Here is a 20,035-nt window from a genome sequence, read left to right on the forward strand (position 1 = left end):
ACTATAACTTACTGACAATATAACCACTAAATAATTGAATAAAAACACAGCTAAAAAATGTATATTGTCATAGACAAAAATACTTAAAGAATAAGGAAAAAAGGGAAATATTTCTTGTAAAATTTCTATTGCATCATTACACAACCATTTCCACCAAAAACTATATTCATGGATGCATAACAGACTGAACAAATACCACCTACGCATCAGTATGAATTATCCCTGATACCTCAATCTCAGCCCTAGTACAATTTTTCATTAGAATTTGAATGCAGGGGCAGACTAGAAAGAAAAACCATAACTATTTTCTGAATAATAAATTAAAACCGATGTATTTTAAAGTATAAAGTAGTTGAGCTAAATTTCCAGTAGAGTCGTACCTCACATCATTATTAGGGTAATGGTAAAGATCATACTGAATTAGGAAGCTGGATCTATACATAGATACACTTATTATTCTCAGTACACAAATAGATACAATTAGGCCGATAAGAGCTGCTTAGGAAACACTAGTGATTGGATTAGAATTTATAATTAATATATGAATGCCTGAAAGTTAATATTTAATTACATGTAATTCAGGCAGTCTATTGTTTATAAACAGACTGTATTCTAAAAGTTTATTAAGTTCACTAAGTTTAGCTGGTTAGAACTTAGAGCTTGTGTCTTCCTAGAAAAAAAATGGTGGAATCCTGAGAGTTAGTAGTACAAGTCTGAATCATGGGGCCCTGAAATAAGGAGTCAAGAAAATGACAGAAAAAAGGGGATTAAAAAAAAAAAAAAAAGTCTCTCTTTGCCAGGCAGAGCACTAGTTGTTTCTATAGGGACACCACTATTCTTGGCGTCCTGGCTCTCAGGCAGTGCCTCTCCTTCCTCATGTTCTCCTTTGAGGCCTTAGAGCCAGGCTGTCTTTGTCACAGGTAATAAGGGTCAATCTAGAACATTACTTTTCTTCCATAAAATAAAAACTTCTACCTTTAATGCACATAAAATTAGTTGTAAGGAGAAAAACAATCTGATTAAAGTGATTCAAGTGGTATTAAAGACTAAAAACTCATAAATCTTGCTAGAAGTATTTATATTTTTTGAAAAAGGGTATATGGTAAATTGAGATGGATCTCTTAACTGGTTATATTGCAGGTATTTCTCTCTCTTTTTTTTTTTTTTGGAAAAAGGGATGCAAACAAATTTGGATAATGTAGAAAATATTTTTTGGCTGGCCTGTATGTGTGTGTGTGGGCATGTGCAAGTGCACACAGGTGTTTGTAGCCAATACTCTAGTTGTCTAAATATCAAGATAATATTGCCATAGAATTTGCCCTCCTAATGGAAGGTCCAGAAGGACAAGTATCTTTGTCTGCTATTTTTCAGTGATATAATGTCAACAATGGGTCATGGAATATAGCATGTGCTCAATAAATACTTTTTTCTTCTGTTATTCCCAAATTTCACATTCCCTGAAAATCCACTTTTTATAATGATGACTCCCAAGGCCACAGGGCAGAGGTAACTATAGCCACTATGGAATAAGGGTCAGATGCTGGCAAGTCTTGTAATGTAGAAAAATAATGAAGTATGGCAGATAGCCTCTCCAGAACATATTAATGAATGGAACAGTTATTTAACTGTGAAACACCAATGTCAAGAATAATTATTCTCACTCTTTGAATAAGAAAAATACACTAAACATAATGTTCTTCAGTTTCTACAGTTCTTTAGCATTCTATCATGAATTTCATTTATCATATGTAATATGTATTCTCTGCATAAAGATAGTATAAGAGATAAGGCTAAATTGAGGGAAAAGTTGTGAAAAAAAATTACATTATTAAAAAATTCTAGACACTGATGCTACCTTGTAGAGCACAGATAAAAAAGATGTAAAATCTGACAAGTAAGTGCTCTCAAACTGTACAAAGGTAGTTTAGCAAACTGCTGCTCAAATTACTGATCTAGTAATGGGTCCATAGAGCAAATTTTATAAATAAACTCTATTTGGTAGAATTAAATATCAACCTAGTTCTTTCCACTAATTTTCCATGTGTGATGTTTGGAGTACTAATTTCTGTTACTAATTTGATATCCTGAAGTGCTATCATTATCACATTTACTTCAGAAACTGAACAATATGTAACAGTAAAACTAGACAATTAAGTAAACAGTAAATCTTTAATGTTTGCCAGTCCTTTCTCTAAGAGATCAATTCATGAATCGAAACAGGTATGCTTTCTAAATCAATGGTGTGCAATTCCTCATAAAGGGAGATCTCTGTGGTTGGCTGAATAACGGAATCTTACAAATAACAGGAACACCACTTGTCATATGCTAGCAATAAATGTTTGCTATGTAGAGAAGGTCAGAGAGTACAGGCGCTTGTACAGTTCATCTCTTTGCCTCTAGCAGTGATGAATATTTTCTCAAGATCTGTAAGTGGCCAAAGCTGAATACCTTTTGGGAGTCTGAGTTTATAAATAATGCAGAATTATTTCTTCCTGAACTGTTAATTGCCAAATTATAAATAAATCCTTTTGACAAATTTACTTTTCCAAAACACATTACATATATTTTTAAAAAAGAATGTCATGTTTGCTAAGTATGATAGGCCCATATGCTAACTAATTGATGTTTTTCTTCTTCATTTGGGTTTAAAAAGTTTTGGAGCATGTAATAAGTATTAGGAAAAACTGTCATTTGTAGCTGCTTGAAATATCAGTACATATAAAAAAGATCAATAAATACAAATAAAGTATTTAGAATATACATAATACTTTCACATTCATCACTTAATTTAGTTTAATCATTGTATTTATCGTATGTAAGTTTAAGTGATAGTAGGCAAAAACTGTCTAGTCTCAATGCAATTCTGAAGAAAAAATAATACAGGGCAGGATGGAAATTTAGTACATTCAAATAAATCAGTAAACATGTTAAACGTTACATATTCATTCACCAATGACCTGTATAATTCTTTCATGCCAAAAGCATAAATGATCAGGTTATGTGATACTACACTATAATTAACATACCATAATATAATACTATATTTTGCTATGCCATACTATGTATCAGGTTATACAACTCTATATACCGTACAGATCAGGTTCTACAATACTATTTACTATCCTATAGGAATATATAGTATCACTGTGAACTGTAAAAATGAGGAATGTAAAAACGTTTTACTGATTTCTAAGAAAAAGGAGAATTACTTGAAAGACTTATGTAATATGTTAACTACTGGTACAAAAATAATTTGATAAAATTTTCTTAAAACACAGGATTTTAAGTTTAATTAAATATTACTTTAAGACAAAAAAAAGTGTAGGCATCTATAGTCCTATAAAAGACCAAAAGCATATTTTTAAACTATCTGAAATTTTATCAGTTGTCATAGTAGTTTGAATATTTCTAAATTTAAAATTTTAAAACTAACTAACTAAGAAAATGCTACAAAGAAGACTTAATGACAGATGGGACATGTAGGTTTAGACCTATGTATCTATGTATGTATATCTATCCTGATAACTAAGTTAAACTAAAATACTTTAACTTAATTTTCGAAGAAGAAACTAAAACAGGAAAACGATTTAACATTCTGTAGCAGTAAGGCTAAACCTGCCACCTGAGATACTACATTCTTACAGATCACAACATCCTTTATGCCTTATACAAATTTACCATCTGTTCTGATGATACTGACTTAACAATTTCCCAAATCAGGGACTTCTTTCAATATCTCTATTTTGTTTTTGTTTGTTTTTCCTATTTTGCTGTTTTAAGACCTTACAGAGGTCTGATATTAAGTAAAAGTAATACTTAACCTATAAATATAATTAACATGCATATCAACAGGATAATTAACAATATATTATTGAATAAATACAACACAAATTGCCCCCAAATATCAAATTTTAAATAAAATGATAAACTTTAATCTTTAAAAATGGAATGGAATGGAAATGACTGAGGTGAACTAATAAAACTTTATTGAAACCTCCTATGTTCACTACGAATGGCCCATCCGTGAATGCACGCATACCCACCCTTGAGTTTGTGAGACAGAGATGAGAGAGCAGAGGCAGGCCCAGCTACACCATAAGTTTTGTAAATGCGCTCGCGAGAAGCAAGGTTGTGAGATGGAGATTCTATAGTGGAAAACATTGGCAAAGAAGCAGCACAGATTCAATGGAAAAAAAAATTCAGCAGAGAACACAAGCAAAAACAAAGCATTTCAAATGGTATGCACAATCACCTTAGTAAAAAGTTTGTATTTTGCTAGATTTTCCAACAGGTTTATATTTCTCTAAAATTAAAATGGAAAACAAAGACCAAATTGATTTAAATTAATTAAGATAGCTCCAAATGCATTAAAAGTTAAGGCTCATTTCTCTCATAAACCAAATTTGAACATTCCTTTTTAGACTAATATTTCTTTAACTCAGTTTTCTTGTCTTTGGTGCTCACTTACTTATAAATAAAAGTTTATAAGTAAATTTTTTTCTTTTGTAAATAGTGGGAGATACAGAAATATTACTTACAGTTTAGCATACTACTGTTGCCTAGTTTTCTATATGGACACATGACTATGACTTTTCCAGTATGTATGGAAACATTTAGGGTTGACTACTTTTCTGAATCCACCTTTGGTGGGAAATGTTAGTGCTACTCCCAATATTTAGTATTTGTTCTATAGAGCCTATTACTGAGATACCAAATTTTGTTTATAAAAAGTTTTGCAACACAAAGCAAAGCAAATTTATAAGTCACTGAAAAATGTTAGACACATTAATGATTTATCATGCAGAAAACGAAGTACTTAAAATTATCTTTTTTTCCAAATAACAGAACTTCTAAATTATAATCTTTTAAAAGGAGTATCTTAAAAAACCTTCTATCTAAATCTGAAAAAAAAAGTATTTCATTTAAAATTTTAACACACAGCAATGAAAATAAATGTAATCCATTGAGCTAAAATAAATTCAGGCAGTAAGGAGATAACTTTATTCTTGAAACAAAAATTGGATACAACATACACTTTTCTCAAAACAGAAAAAGTAATAGTTGACTGACTTATTAGCATGGCTAAGATTAAAGACGAACTACTCATAAGCCAAGAAGTCCTTCCATGCAAGGTATGGACTATGAATTACATGTCAGACACTGTTCTAGGAACTGAAGATAAAACAATGAACAGAAATAAAGTCGATGCTCTTATAGAGTTTATTTATCTTCAGGTAAAAGGAGAGGCAACAAACAAATATATACTAGCTCAAGTGGTGACGAATTTGGGAGCCACAAGCATGCAGATGCTGAGTGACATTCCATGCCTGGAGAGGACCAGTTAGGGATGGCGTCCAGAAGAGAAAAAGCCCTGGGACATTCCTAGGAAGACATAACACAGGAGGATGCAGAAAAGAGAAATGAACAGTCAATGAGGTAGGAAACATCCAGCAGAAGATATTTCAGGGAAAAAAAGAGGGATCAACTCTGTCACACACTCCTGGACAGAGTACCAGAGATCTTAGTACTGACGAGCAAAAGTGACTAGTAATTTCTCTGAATAAGGATGACTGCAAGGACCTCTTGCAGTGGTTCAAGAGAGAAAGGCAGGAATGCATGGAGAGACGGGGCATACATGCCCTCAAATCATTTTCATCTAAGTTAAAAAAAAATAGTAATTTTTAATGTTTTTGAGCATCTTCTTTATGAAATCTATAAAACCTCAAAGGTACCAAGCACTGCGAAAGGAGTTCTTCTGCTATTTAAATCTCATGTAATACAAAGTCTGAACCTGTCTCTGAAAATATCCATTAGGAGGGTACTAGTTTTTGGCTAGAAGAGTTAATTCAAGGAAAATTCAAACTACAAATTTAAGGACACAGGTTTTTTTTTTTTTTAAGATTTTATTTATTTCTTTATTTATCAGAAAGAGAGAGAGAGAAAGCACACAAGCAGGCAAAGAGGCAGGTGGAGGCGGAGAGAGAGGCAGGCTCCCTGCGGAGCAAGGAGCCCAATGGAGGACTCGATCGCAGGATCCTGGGATCATGACCTGAGCTGAAGGCAGTGGCTTAACCCACTGAGCCCTCCAGGTGTCCCTAAGGATACAGTCTTGTGGCTTGCTTGCTAAAATCTATGAAGACAGGGTTTAGCAGGAGGACACTGGAGAAGAAATCAGAATACTATCTTAATTGGAAGCACCCATAAACATAAATGTGAAAAATAAGGCAATTTGTAGGGTAAGGTGTTAGAGGTTTAAGGACAAACTCCTGGAAAAGGTTTTGAAGCCAAAATTGCTGAAGTCTTTTCAATATGTTACAAAGCCTAGAGATATTGAATTCCTAGCTATGATTCAAATGAATAAGAAGAAACATTTTTTGGAAGTCTTAAATGCCTAAAGAAATTAAGCTATGACTACACACTTGTTCTATGCATCTAATTTTCACAAAATTAGCTCATATTTGAAAACAGTTTGTTACAATTTTTAAAAAAGATTTGTATTTTTCAATTTAAGAAGAGAAATAATCCTTAAGACATACATTGATAACTTTATACAAAAGAAAAAAAGTTAATCAACTTTCAGGCAATTTGTTAGAAACTAAATAATCATGTTCTTTTAAAAATCTCACTTTTTAGGCAAAACACCCAATTATTAAATTTTCCTCTGTGGAATTCTGATTATTTTGGGTGCAACATACAGTTCACTAAAAAGAGTTATTAAAAGCAATATAAAAAACAGGATTTTTCTCCAGTACTCATATGAAGTGTATGCTGTGTGTTTGGTATAAAATATCCCTTTATTAACAATATGGTTCTTAATATGTAATTTATTCTTAGTTTTCTAAGTCTAAGTCTTTTTTTTTTTTTAAAGATTTTATTTATTTATTTGACAGAGAAATCACAAGTAGGCAGAGAGGCAGGCAGAGAGAGAGAGAGAGAGAGGAGGAAGCAGGCTCCCTGCTGAGCAAAGAGCCCGATGCGGGACTCGATCCCAGGACCCTGAGATCATGACCTGAGCCGAAGGCAGCGGCTTAACCACTGAGCCACCCAGGCGTCCTCTAAGTCTAAGTCTTAGAATAAAACTTATTCTAAGTTTTCTTAGTCTATGTTGTGTGTTTGGTATAAAATATCCCTTTATTAACAATATGGTTCTTAATATGTCATTTATTCTTAGTTTTCTTTGTTTTGGATCCCAACTATTAAGTTCGCTGGGGAACTTCGTTCATTTTCACATCACAGCAACTCTGAGTTCACTGTAAACTGTACTTAAAAAAATTACTCCCTAGGTATTGATAAGAAAAAAAAAACAGTATAACTTTCATTTTTAATAGGAAAGCATTGTTGTTTCAGTTTAACAAGGACAAATTGTGGTTCTGCTGTGAATTTTAGAACCCTGACCTTTGTCACTGGGAACATAAACTGGAAGAATCAAAGAATATGTCACCATCTAGTGGCAGCACACAAAACTGCAGTTCTGGGATTTAAAAAGTAGCATATACTTCTTTTCATTGTTAATTCAACAATTAAGCAATGATTAGAAATGTTAGACGGAATATTAGAAACAACACTATGCCGAAAATACATTACATATAAGAGGTCAGGTGTTTAATCACATCGCCTATGTCACTATCCCTGACACTCTGATAGGAGAAATAATATTGATGGAATTTTTTCCACTTAACATCCATCTTGTAGAAGGCTACAAATAACTGGCAGAAATAATCTTCAGCACCTATTTCTCCTCCTTTTCTAGTTCTCAATCTTAAAAAGACTTGGATTGGATTTGATAGTCTCAATAAAATTACTAAATGTAATCCTAACATAGATATTTGAAAGTATTTGAGGACATTTTATAAATAAATCTATGTCAATGCTCAAATTTCACTATTCTGTCCATTCTTATACAACCTACATTGATGTGTGTGTATATATGTGTTTTAAAATATAAGAAAGAAATCTAATTCTATAGATCCTTCATAAGCAATGATCATAAAATTTCACTGAGCTTATTATGGTAGAACGACAGGGACAGTGCTCCTGACTTTCTTCACATGATTTAAATCCCAGTACTGTACATTTGTATTCTGCTCTGAATAGAACTTCAGATATTTTTGACAGTATGGATGCCTTCCACAGACAGAAAATGGTTAAGTTTAACTTGATATTCTGGAAACTATTTTAAAATTATCTATTTTAAAAGATATAAAAAAACTAGTTTATTGGTTCTTGAGACATTATATAAATTAAACATTTAAAATGGTCAAAAGATGTGAGTAATTGAACAATATGCAGATAAAAAATTAGTGTAATTAAGTATAACAATTATTCTTACTTCTGTCTATTAATAGTTTGGAGGATTTAAAAGAAGGTGATAGTAATAATTACATACTCTTAGCTAGCAGCCGCCTGGACTGACAGTTTTAGATGCAATATCACTGCATGATCAGTAAATCTAGAATACTGGTAAATGTAGGAGGAAAAAAACTGAATTAAGTGAATGTTAAAGGAATGGGAAATAAAATCTATTCATTAAATGAATTATAAAATAATGAAATCTAGAACAAAATTTCCAACCCAACTGAAAGATAAAACAGAAATAAGCTCTTCATTAAAATGTAACACTAACCTAAATGAAAAGAAAGTTGTAAGAAAGATGGATGACCCCTAGGATAACCCCTAAAACACAATCTGTCTCTAAGTAACTTTGAGACATAACTGCACCTGCATAAAACATATTCATAGCATATTACTGAATAAATAGTAAATTCCAAGTAACTATGGTTAAGGGATATAACATTAGGGAAAAGTGTATCATTTCAGAGTTTTTGATGGCTGAGATAGGAAAATGCTGAGAAAATTTGATGTGTATGTATCCTGGGCCTTAGAAAGAATAACTTCAAAAAACTCCATGAAAAGGTTAAGTATTACTCCTTAAGCAATAATGTGAGGTGCAAGAGAGCTGGGGATGCTCTCAAAAATAAAAATCTGGCTCTCCACAAACTTCTTACTAACTGTAAGGTGAAAAGTGGTAACTATTCATCAGAGAAATCAGACACTTTGTTCTGGTTCAAAACCGTGTCTTGTCTTCAGGAGGATACAACAAATGTAGAACAAAGACAGCTAAAACTGAAACCAAGACAAAAAGGTTTTTAGAGAAGATACTTATGTTTGAAGAAAGAAGAAAAGAGGAGAACATAAATTCAAGGTTCCATCTGTGCCACAGCTTCATGGTAGGCAGGTAAGCAAATGGGACAAATTTTGTGGTATGATTACAATCCAGGATAGAAAGGACTTCTCAGTCTTGGAAACAAAGCTGGCATTTATACACTAACATTCACAGTAATATCTGAAAATAGTGTTACTACATGAAGAATCAATCTCAAGAAAAATAAAAGTTATGCTGTAAAATGTACACTGAAGACTAGCTAGGAAACCTTAACTGTTTCTTTCCAAATTCTTTCTTGCCACTCCTTCCACACTGAGAATAAAACTGCTCTCTCTCTCAGGCTGTGATTTCTTCTAAGCTTCCCTGGAGCTTAAGATATGTTAAGTGCTTGCATCAAAAGGCAATAGTGATACTAGCACTGTGGCAGGGTAAACAGGGCTCAGATGTGTCAGTTACCTAACTATATAAAGCTAGTATGTGGCTGGAGGGGAAATTTGAGTTTTAGGTCTTTCCATCACTTCATCTCTGTAAGTTAAATAAACACAGTGTTGGTATATATTTATATTCTCAAATGTAAATAAATATGCATGCAGATACTCAAGTGGACCTTTTAAGTCACATTTAACAAATTTTGGTTTCATTTAAGAATGTGACATACAGGTGTAACAGAAAAACTCTTGTTGCAAGGTAACCTTGAGGTTTCCTATCTAGGCTTGAAAGTCCTGTCAAAATAACAGATAACATAACAAATAATGACAAAATAACATATGTTACATGTTTAAAATGTCTGGGAGAATACTAAATTGTCTTCATTATAATTTTTTCTACAAGAAAAATAAATACAAACTACGTAGCATCCTGTATAGTAGATATAAACGCCCATGTTAAACACAGTCATTTGGGATAGTTTCTCAGTTGAAGGATCGTGCTTAAGTATAAACTCATAATTATCATAACTCTGTATATTAGGCATCATATAGGCATTATAGCATTTTATTTATTTATAGTGGTTTTAATTAGTACTGAAATACTTTTCCTCTTCTTTGAAGATGTACTCTGAGTAAAAACTGGAATATCTAGCGTGAAATAACAAGAACTACATGATCTTAAATTCATGTTTTACACTGAAGAAAGTGATCATCTTAGGCATTTATACTCAATAAAAATTCCTTCAATGCCTATGATGTATGAGACCTGGGCAGGGGCTATGGAACAGAAAATGATGCTTTCAAAAGGAATGAGTAAAGAGTGAAAGTAAGCGGTATGATATTCTTATAGAAATCAGGCAGAGATATCATTTTCCACCTCAGTTCACCAGACCCTCATTGCAAAATTGTTAACCAATTCTAAAAACTCCATAAATAATCTGAAATATAAAAGTAAATTACAGAACAGTAAAGAAAAAGCTTACATGCACACTTTTCTCTCTCATGCCTATCTACACATAAGGGAAATTTGTAATTTTTTCTGTAATCATTCTATTTCACTACAATAACAGTTGAAAAAATTTGTGTGTATATATAATTTTGTTAATTTAAAAAAATTACCAAATTAATTTAATGTACTAGGATAAATACCAATTCCAAGATTAATGAAAAACTACACCTCAGGAATAAAACAACCTAAAGAATTACTGATAATAACACTCACAGAAATTCTAGGTAAAGTTAACATGTGGGTCTACGTAGAGCTTGTCTACTTAACTGGGAACCTGAGTTATGACATTTAGGAAATCTTTTTTTCCTTTCCAACTATTCTGCACTCTTAAAATTAAACTATAAAACAAACTAATAAAGCAAAACAAACAAAATACTCTAGATAAAACAAATGTAATCAGAAATTTTAAAAACACATATTGGGGCACCTGGGTGACACAGTTGGTTAAAGTGTCTGACTCCTGGTTTTGGCTCAGGTCATGATCTCAGGGTTGTGAGACTGAGCCCTGTGTCAGGCAGTGAACTCAGTATGGAGTCTGAGTTTCTCTATCCCTCTGCATCTCCCCCACACCCACCACCCTGCTCCTGCTTGCTCTTTCTCAAATAAATAAATCTTAAAAAAAAAAAAAACAAAAAAACCCACACACATTAAAGGCCAGTTTTGGCAGTATTACTTATCAGTACACAAAGGTGAATATTTAAAACATGGCACTTGTAGTCAGTAGGACTGGCCTCACATTCTGGCTCTACTATTTTACTGTACGTGTTTCTAGGAAAAATCATTCATTCTAAGCTTCTGTTTCTTTGATGGTGATATTACCTTAAATGAGGATGTATTAAAGTGCTTAAACATAGTGTTTAGTACATAGTGGTGACTAGCAGTATAAGCAAAAATTAGTAAATATACATTTTATTTTCGTATCATAAAAGTGTAAGACAAAAATGAGTCTCATATTCCTAATTAGTAATGGGAAATTCAGTATGTAGCCATCTTCTAAAGCAAGGTGAACTGCTGGTGTGACAGACAGCAATGACGTTCAGGAAAGAATACCCTGCTCAGGTAGTCTTAACAATAAGCACTCTGCCACATTTAATTTTCTTAACATAATGTGATTAAGACCATTGTAATTTATTTCCAAAACATTAAAACTATTTTTACATTCCGCACTGTTTTTAGTCTTGCTTGAAATTAAGAATTCTGGTTTCTAGAATTTGGAAATCAAACTTCAATGATATTCTGATGATACTAAGAAGTTTAGAAGAAAGATTTAAGTAATCCTCATTGTTGGAGTACAGGCAAGCAATGATTCAGAACATTGGTAACTGAGATATGTCTAGGGCACGATTTCAAATTTGCTCCAAGATGGTAAAGGAAGAAGTGGTACTAATAACATCTAGACACAAAAGGCACAAAATTACTTTGATACAGTGTCAGTTGGAAGCCCATTATCCTTTGGGAGAGACAAATCTAATTTTATTATGGTTGTTATATTTTGAAATATTTCATTAAATAATTTCATTAAACTTGCCTAATATATAGTAAAATCCTAGAGAAGTTTATATTCCTATAAACTCTAACATAGATAATAATATCATAATGAGTAACATCATTTGCATGAAGTGGGACTTTCATAAATATCTCATTCAGTGAGCATGCCTACATATTGTATAGCTGATATATGAACTGAAGGCCAAAAAGAACATATTGTTGTCATACTGCAAGAAGCTTTGAGAATTTTATGTGGAAGCCTCAGGAGGTCATTAAGAAAAAAGAACACTCCATTAAGAGTAATTTGTTTGGGTCTATTTTACAGATCAATGTGAGTTACTATCCTGGAGAAAGGGCAAAAGCAGTCCCAGAAGGCAGAGCTAAAATCAAACGACCACTTTAACATAGTAGGAAAAAGAAAAACAACAACAACAAAAAAATAAAAAGCAAGAGAAGAAACAATAATTTGAGAAAATCTGGAAACCTAAAATTGCTACACATTTCAGATACCAAATTCACTTAAGAAACAAACAAACCTGCCCAGTACCACCTCTCCTCCACCCACTTGTACAGTGAAATAGGTTTATTCTTTTGGGGCATCTCTAAGTAATAAAGACCCAGTGTGAAACAATGAAAGTTATCTCTATAACTGATGCTTAGCATAGTCATGCATATTGTAAAAGAAGAACTTAAATAAAGTAGTTTTTTCTTAACATGCTTTAGCATATGTATTTGCTTATGTTGGAATTAGAATAGAGAGCATAATAGTCAGACTGCAGTAACTATACTTAATAAAAAATGAGTGATTAAAAAACAAATGTCTTAGCTGCAGAATGTCTTAGCTCAAAATAGCTTAAATGCTTCAAAAATGTGGGAAGGGATAACATCCTCATAAAATAAAACCAGTCAAGTGAGTTGATAATCAGTAACTGATAAACAACTTGGAACAAAGCTTCAGAAATGGCTTCATGAGGCAGGTAAGGCTGACAGACTTACTCTGAAGCTGAGGCTGCTGGAAGGAAAGGGGCTGTCCGAACACAAATGGGCTGTGGACTAGGGAAGAGGGAGGTTTTGCAGCTTGATCAAAGATGGAAGGAGCTGGGAGATTGGGCCGTGACTGAATGGAATTCAATATGGCACTCAGTTGGTCACCTGCAGTGGGCAAAACAGTCAAAACTACAACTTGTTATTAATTAACATCCAAAATGGCAAAGAATATGGTGCTTTATGACATTCAGATAAAGTTAGACACTAAATAAAACTATGCCAATTCAGAAATGAGTGGAAACTGGTGTTGATTATCTTCAAGTTAGGGACAAAATGTTGCATGTTGTTTTAATACTCTTATGTAACAGCCCACCTACAAAAAAAAATTTATGTAAATTCATATACAACGTTGAGCAGCAGCATGGAAGAATTCAGAGTCCATGAAGAATCTATGACAGATAAGTTGACTCAGTATCATACCAGTGTAAATGAAGATCTAAGTAAACAAAGTCTTCTACATAATACCTAACAAATAACTAAATAACCCTGCCTCATATGCATTACATGACATGCAGAAGATAAGCAAATATGAAAAGGTTTTTAAGTAAATGTAGAACTGAAGGAAGGCAAAGCCTATGTTATTAACTTAATATATTTACATTTAGTTAATATATTAATATTTTCATTAAGTTGTTCCTGCCAAAGAAATTATGCTTCTTAAAAGCATGAACTCCTTTGCTTGGATGAATAATATAAAAATCTGTAAGACCTACAAGATAAAAAGGAGTATGAGCTATCTAATTTGAATAGTAGCTCAAATGTGAATTCTGACATTTTTCCTTAAAATTAAATGCAAAGGACTTTAACAGATAAATATTTTAAAAAATATGAAACAATATAATTAGATGGATGATCCTTAGCTCCTTCTTTATAAGATTATGCATATTAAATTGTTTGTATGATGCTGAAAAAGAGAAGAAGAAAAAAACATCTAGAATAGTTGATGCAGAAATTGGAAAACAGTACCTTTCCAATCCCTAAATATAATAAAGTTTTTAAAGTGAAAACTTTAAATGAAGCAGCAAAAAGCAAGAGTTATATGGAAAGAACTGTGTATACAGCTACATGTCTACTTTTCAAAAACTTAACGCTGTACATTACAGAAAGGATTTTAGAGATTATGAAGAATTTTTTACAATTAAGAATAAAGAATTTTTGCAAAAAACAATTTCTTGAACCTCGACAGTATAAAAATTTAAAGAAAATGGGAACTACTGTTAAAGGTAAGTTCATAAACAAAGGTTAGATATATTTAATTAGATTTAAGTTTCTTAATACTACTTTGCACCATCTAAATATTTAAAAAGCACATAAACAAGTACATGATATTTCTGAATATTAGCAGAATCACACTTTTAAAAAGTAATATTTTATTATTTCTACTTAAGAACAAATTTTCTCAGCAATGTCTGTCTCTTAAAAGTTGTTTTATATATCTATGATGTTTTATAATATTTTAAAGACTGATTTAAAGTGATAGCCACCAGTACAATTTAGACATTACAGCATACAATTTGAAATAAATGTGGCTTTAAAACAGATTATTAACAAAGCATAGTAGTGGTAAGTAAATGCTGAGATTTTAATTTAAGAATCGACAATGGGAGAGAGAAAGGGACATGAAGAAGAAACCACCAAGCATTTACCCTACTTAAATATGAAGATCTAGCTCAAGTTAGTTGAAATCTGACCTACCAAAACTAAGCAAGCAGGTATCCCCAAGCCTGAAGGATAGACCAACATAACAGAATAGGAAAAGCCAAAAAGAAATCCTGACACTAGGCTTCCTTCCTATGAATACTTTGTGGAAAGAAATAAAGATATCCAACAAAATGTAGTTTTGTTTTAAATTGATATTTCCTTTACATTGATGTCATTTTGCATCTTGTTGACTATTGCATTATTTCACTTGCTCTGCAAGTCAGGTCTAATGACACTGTTTTTATTCCTTGACATCAAATCCTACGAATTAGTGTAAACAACATTTTTAAAAAATATATATATATTTTTTAATATTTTATTTTTTATAAACATGTATTTTTATCCCCAGGGGTACAGGTCTGTGAATCACCAGGTTTAGTGTAAACAACATTTTAAAGTAAAATTATTTCCACAAAGGCTATCTTCTCCCTCCTACCATCATCGAACAAGTAGCAAGTAGCCAGTATGCTACTTGCTGATGATATGCTGATTTAGAAAAGAAGTCAGGATCAGGTACATGGAAAAGAACAGGAATGTGTCTGAATTTAGATACAGATACAATTTTAGATGAAATTCGGGTATAAATTGTTCTGAAATACTTACTTGTTTGCATTGTCCCTGACACTGGTCTCTTTTAATACTGCAGTCCAAAACAGCTACACACAATTTATATTTTTTGGCTTAGGGCTTTTGTTTTTCTTTTCACAACTTTCTGATTTCATTACACATACCAAACCCAAAGATGTCATTCATTTCATATGATTCTAAATTAACTAAGGTAACTTAGACATTCAAAACTGCACATGTAATAAGGTTGATGTGTAATATTACTTAAAATATTTTGATTTTAAATGGATCATTGTAGAGGGTTCTTTTTTTTGGTCATTAATACTACTCTTAATAATAAGTGGATGATAAAAACAACAGTTCTTTTACTAGATTTCACAGAATCTTTATGATGTGAATTCCGAGCGAGTATCTTTAAAATAAGAGCATATAAGCAAGAACTCCTATGAAACGTAAACTAAAACTGGTAAAAATGATAACATAAAAACAACACTTTTGCAAACATTTTGACTATTAGTTTTCTAGGAAACTTTAATAAAGTTTCACAGGTGAACAGTAAGAAAAATGGGTAAAAGAGAAGGTAATAAAAAATATTAAAGTTGGGTAGGTAAAAGACTCACTTTCAAACACCTACCTTTATTATTTCCAAGTCCATAATCAAATCCTTGGGCGCTGCAACTTGCCCCTTTATTAAAAGCTTGCACTGAGAAAGGGCTTGGAGGAGGAGTCTGAGAATTTTGATCCAGAAGAACTTGTTCTATAATGAAAGGCACAGCTATAACATTAGTTTCCTATGTGCTAATCCCTATTCACTTACATTTCTAGACTCTTTTCAAAAAATCAATCCCAGCACTTCCCTTAGGCAATACTCTTCAGTATGAGAGATTTCAGCAGTGAAATAGCTCTTCTGGAAAATACCCGTGAATAAAGAGAGAGTTGCCAAGAAAGACTTTATAATGGTTAGATATTAAAATAACCTCACATTTAGATTTAACAATAAGTCTAACAATTAGGGCCATCAACACTTGACAAAGTAGATGACAAATCTTTGTTTTCATCTATCAAATACACAGTGAAACTTAGGAACTGGATATGCTCTTTTGGAGCCAATTTGCTTTTACTGTGGCTGGATATATCACTGAATGTATACTAATATTTTTGGACCAGGAGCTCAAATTTATAACAAATTTATATAAAAGTATTTTATAAAATAAAAACAGGCACCTATAAACCAGAAATCAAAATATTTTGTATATCACTACTCAAATAGTAAAAAGTTTTAAAAATGTCTAAGTATGTGGTACTTTTTCTATTTGAATATCTAATATATAAAGTATTTTAAGTTCCGAATATAAAAATTACGGAAAATTTACTTCTAACTTATTTTTACTCATTATATAAGGCCATTTTCCCCAAAATGAAAGGATGATAAACCAAGTCATGCAGTCAGAGCTATTTGTACATGCTCAAGTCAATCCTATTTCATGAAAAAAAAAAAAAAAAAAAAAAAGGCAAATATTTTATTTGGTTTACTAAATAATTAATTAGCTAAGTTATTCTCTATTATCAATCAAGTGGCCATAAGATTCTGTATGATATAGGACTAAAAACACTAATGCCAGAATTCAATAGCTAATTAATGCCAGCTAAAAAAGGCAAAATAAAATCTGCCAAATGAAAAGTAAAAAAGAGAAAAAAAGATTCCATCAAAATAACATAATGAATAATGAAAATTTTTGAGTATAGTTTTTAAAAGTCACATCTCTTTAAAGAGAAAATGGAACTAGAAGGTGGTGGTGGAATGTGTTCCTCCTCCCTGTGAATCAGACTCCTGCTGTACCACTGGTACTGTACGTCTACCTCTTCATTTACATTTCTAGACTCTTTTCAAAAAAATCAATCCCAGCCCTTCCCTTAGGCAATACTCTTCAGTATGAGAGATTTCAGGGGTGGAAGAGCTCTTCTGGAAAATACCCATGAACATTAATCTCAGTGGGAAAGATGACATCACTCTTAAAACCTCAGAATGGTCTTAGCACCAAGCATGAAGTCTGTTTCTAACCAAGCAGTAACTTTGCCTACTAGTTTTACTTAAAGATATCAAAGACCTGTCTGTAAAGAATTTTAACGAGAGGAAAATTTTATTTTACTTATACTACCTCATATAAATTGCTATAGTGCCAAATCCTCTTATTTCCATAATAGATACAGTTACTTGCTAATACCAATGAGCAGACTATTTGGATAAAATTATCAACGAATCTTAGTGATTTTAAGGCACTAACTCATCACTTTTTTCCAGAGCACCCCAGGTCTTATGTTAATTGAAGAATCACATTATTATCAAATATATATGTATCAAAGAGGGAAAGGATGTTAAGTGATGGCAGAGAGAAATGTAAACTTCTGCTTTTAGGGCTGAATATCTTTCTTAGCAGAATTAATATCCTAATTTAATTTAAGAAGCATTTTATCTAAGAAGAATCTTCTACCTTCTAAGTAAGTAAGTAAAGTAATTAAGTAAGTAAAATTCTCCCTTTAACAGTCTTTAAAATAGACAGTATTTTACATTTTAATAACAGCTAACCTTCCCATCTGGCACCTTATGTTATTATTTGTTCATGGAGCTTTCATATCAAACTCATAAAGTATTTTCATTTTGTAAATGAGAAAACTGAATGACAGAGATGTTAGGAAACTTGGCCAAGGTCACACTATTGAAAAGCTGCAGAGCTTGTATTTGTGTTCTAGCAGTCGAGCTCCAGAGTCCACTTTTACACATGAGGCTGTATTAGGCTATACTGCCAGTTAAAATAATTATTATACTAGGAAGGTCCTTTGATAGTTACCTACACTATTCTCATACTATTGAACTATGTCTTCTATAAAGTTGATTCCACTTTAGGTATTTTTATTTATATCTATTCCTATATAGTGGAAATGTTCACAAATTTCTGAATATGTAGTATGTAGTATGTATATTATACATGTATATTATAATGAGAAGGTTATTCCGTAAAATGTCTGACTTACATCAAGTGAACCCTTTTTCATTCTCACAACAAATGGAAGAACAGTTATGCCATAAGGGAGTAGGTTCTCAAGTTCTATTCCTTGACTACTGATACAGGCTGGTGTGGCGTCATGAGCACAGCACTTCAAACACGAATGAAGATTCTGGCTTAGGTCTTACATCTGCCATAGAGCCAGCTGTATAACTACAGGCAAGTCATTTTAAATTCTGTGACCTTTAGTTTCCTTATCTGTAACATGAAGATTATGTAACTTATCACACAGGGTTGTTGTGAGGAAAAAAAAAAAGGAGGACTTTAATATACAATATTAATACATCTAAATGTACTCTGTCATTCATGAAGCTTTAACTTTTTAAAAAATCTATTTATACTTATGGCCATATTACCTCTTGGACAATAAATACTGTGAACTTACTCTCTTTTGGATAAATAAACATGTTCTTTTATTTATCTGACCTTTTCCTTTACGTTTTGGGATTTGATTTGGAGTAAAATCTATGCTTGACTTAACCATTTATTTTGATGGCCTAACTAATATTTTTGTGACCCAACTTGTATTTACAAAACTTAGTATGCAATTAGTATGTTTTAGAACAAGGAACACAAAGATTAAAAACCCGTGCCTGTCCACAAGGGACTCACAATCTAGGTGTAAAGATATGAAAATTAACTTCAATATAGAAACAGTTTTATCTAGTAGTGAATATAGTTCTTTGGGAACACAGAATTCTTGACTCAGTCAGTTTCAGTTAAAGCTTCACCCAAGAGATGACATGGTCTGAACTTGGAAGAACCATGTTTCTGCCCACAGGAGAATGAATAGAGGGGGACAATAAGGAAAGTCTTTTATTAAATAAGACCGTTACTAAAAAAGATAAAGTTGAAAGCTGAAACTCTAACAACAACATAGTAATGCTCCAAAAGATACTATGCATTTATCCAATGCTCAATGAGACAAAATTTAATAAAATGAAATTGCCTGGGAGAAGTACTGTGATTAATGGTTTGAAAAGTGAATCTCCATTTAGTGGCAGAAAGGGTGAAACATTCAGCCCTGGACTGGCACAGAATAATGAATTCATATGAATCCACATCAATGAAATAAAAAGCATGGTTTTCAAGGATGGAATCATATGTTTCATATTTTCTTTTAATTCTCTTCTTACATGTGCATTCATTTAGTATCCATTATTTTACAAACAAATGTTAACAATTTTAAGATTTTAACCTTTAGTTTTGCTTTTTTACCTAAAAAAAACCCCAAACAAACACAAAAATGCTGTTTACTTCTGCATTCCAAAGGTTAATCAGATTAAATCACAAATTTAAGCCAACTTGCCATCTTCATGTCGGAGGTACTGGTTTCCGCCTCTGTCTCTAGCTAAGGACCATGCCTCTCCTTCATCACTCTCACAGAACTCTACCATGCTGTTCTTATCCAGCTGCACCCACGCACCTTCAGAATTGGTTACCTAGTACATAACAAAAAGCATGATTGATTGGCTTGACTCTTTTAAGGCACTCAGACTGAAAACCAGCAACAAATTTAAGTGTTTGAACAGGGTAATCATTCAGAAAGTTTTTACCAGAAATTAGT

At 32.3% G+C, this 20,035-nt stretch overlaps 1 protein-coding gene across 1 annotated transcript in view; it reads right to left on the bottom strand.

Moving 5' to 3' along the window:
• The window catches only part of MYCBP2 (MYC binding protein 2), a 267,804-nt gene that overhangs the window by 61,713 nt on the left and 186,056 nt on the right, over positions 1–20,035 (bottom strand). Inside the window, exons 54-56 of the mRNA XM_082701514.1 lie at positions 19,778–19,910; positions 16,038–16,160; positions 13,085–13,240 (exon numbers count right to left, since the gene is read on the bottom strand). Of these exons, the coding sequence (XP_082557640.1) occupies positions 13,085–13,240; positions 16,038–16,160; positions 19,778–19,910 (412 nt within the window). The remainder of the gene's footprint in view (positions 1–13,084; positions 13,241–16,037; positions 16,161–19,777; positions 19,911–20,035) is intronic.

The sequence above is a fragment of the Mustela nivalis genome (genome assembly GCF_964662115.1).
Source record: "Mustela nivalis genome assembly, chromosome: 15".
NCBI classification, from domain to species: domain Eukaryota; kingdom Metazoa; phylum Chordata; class Mammalia; order Carnivora; family Mustelidae; genus Mustela; species Mustela nivalis.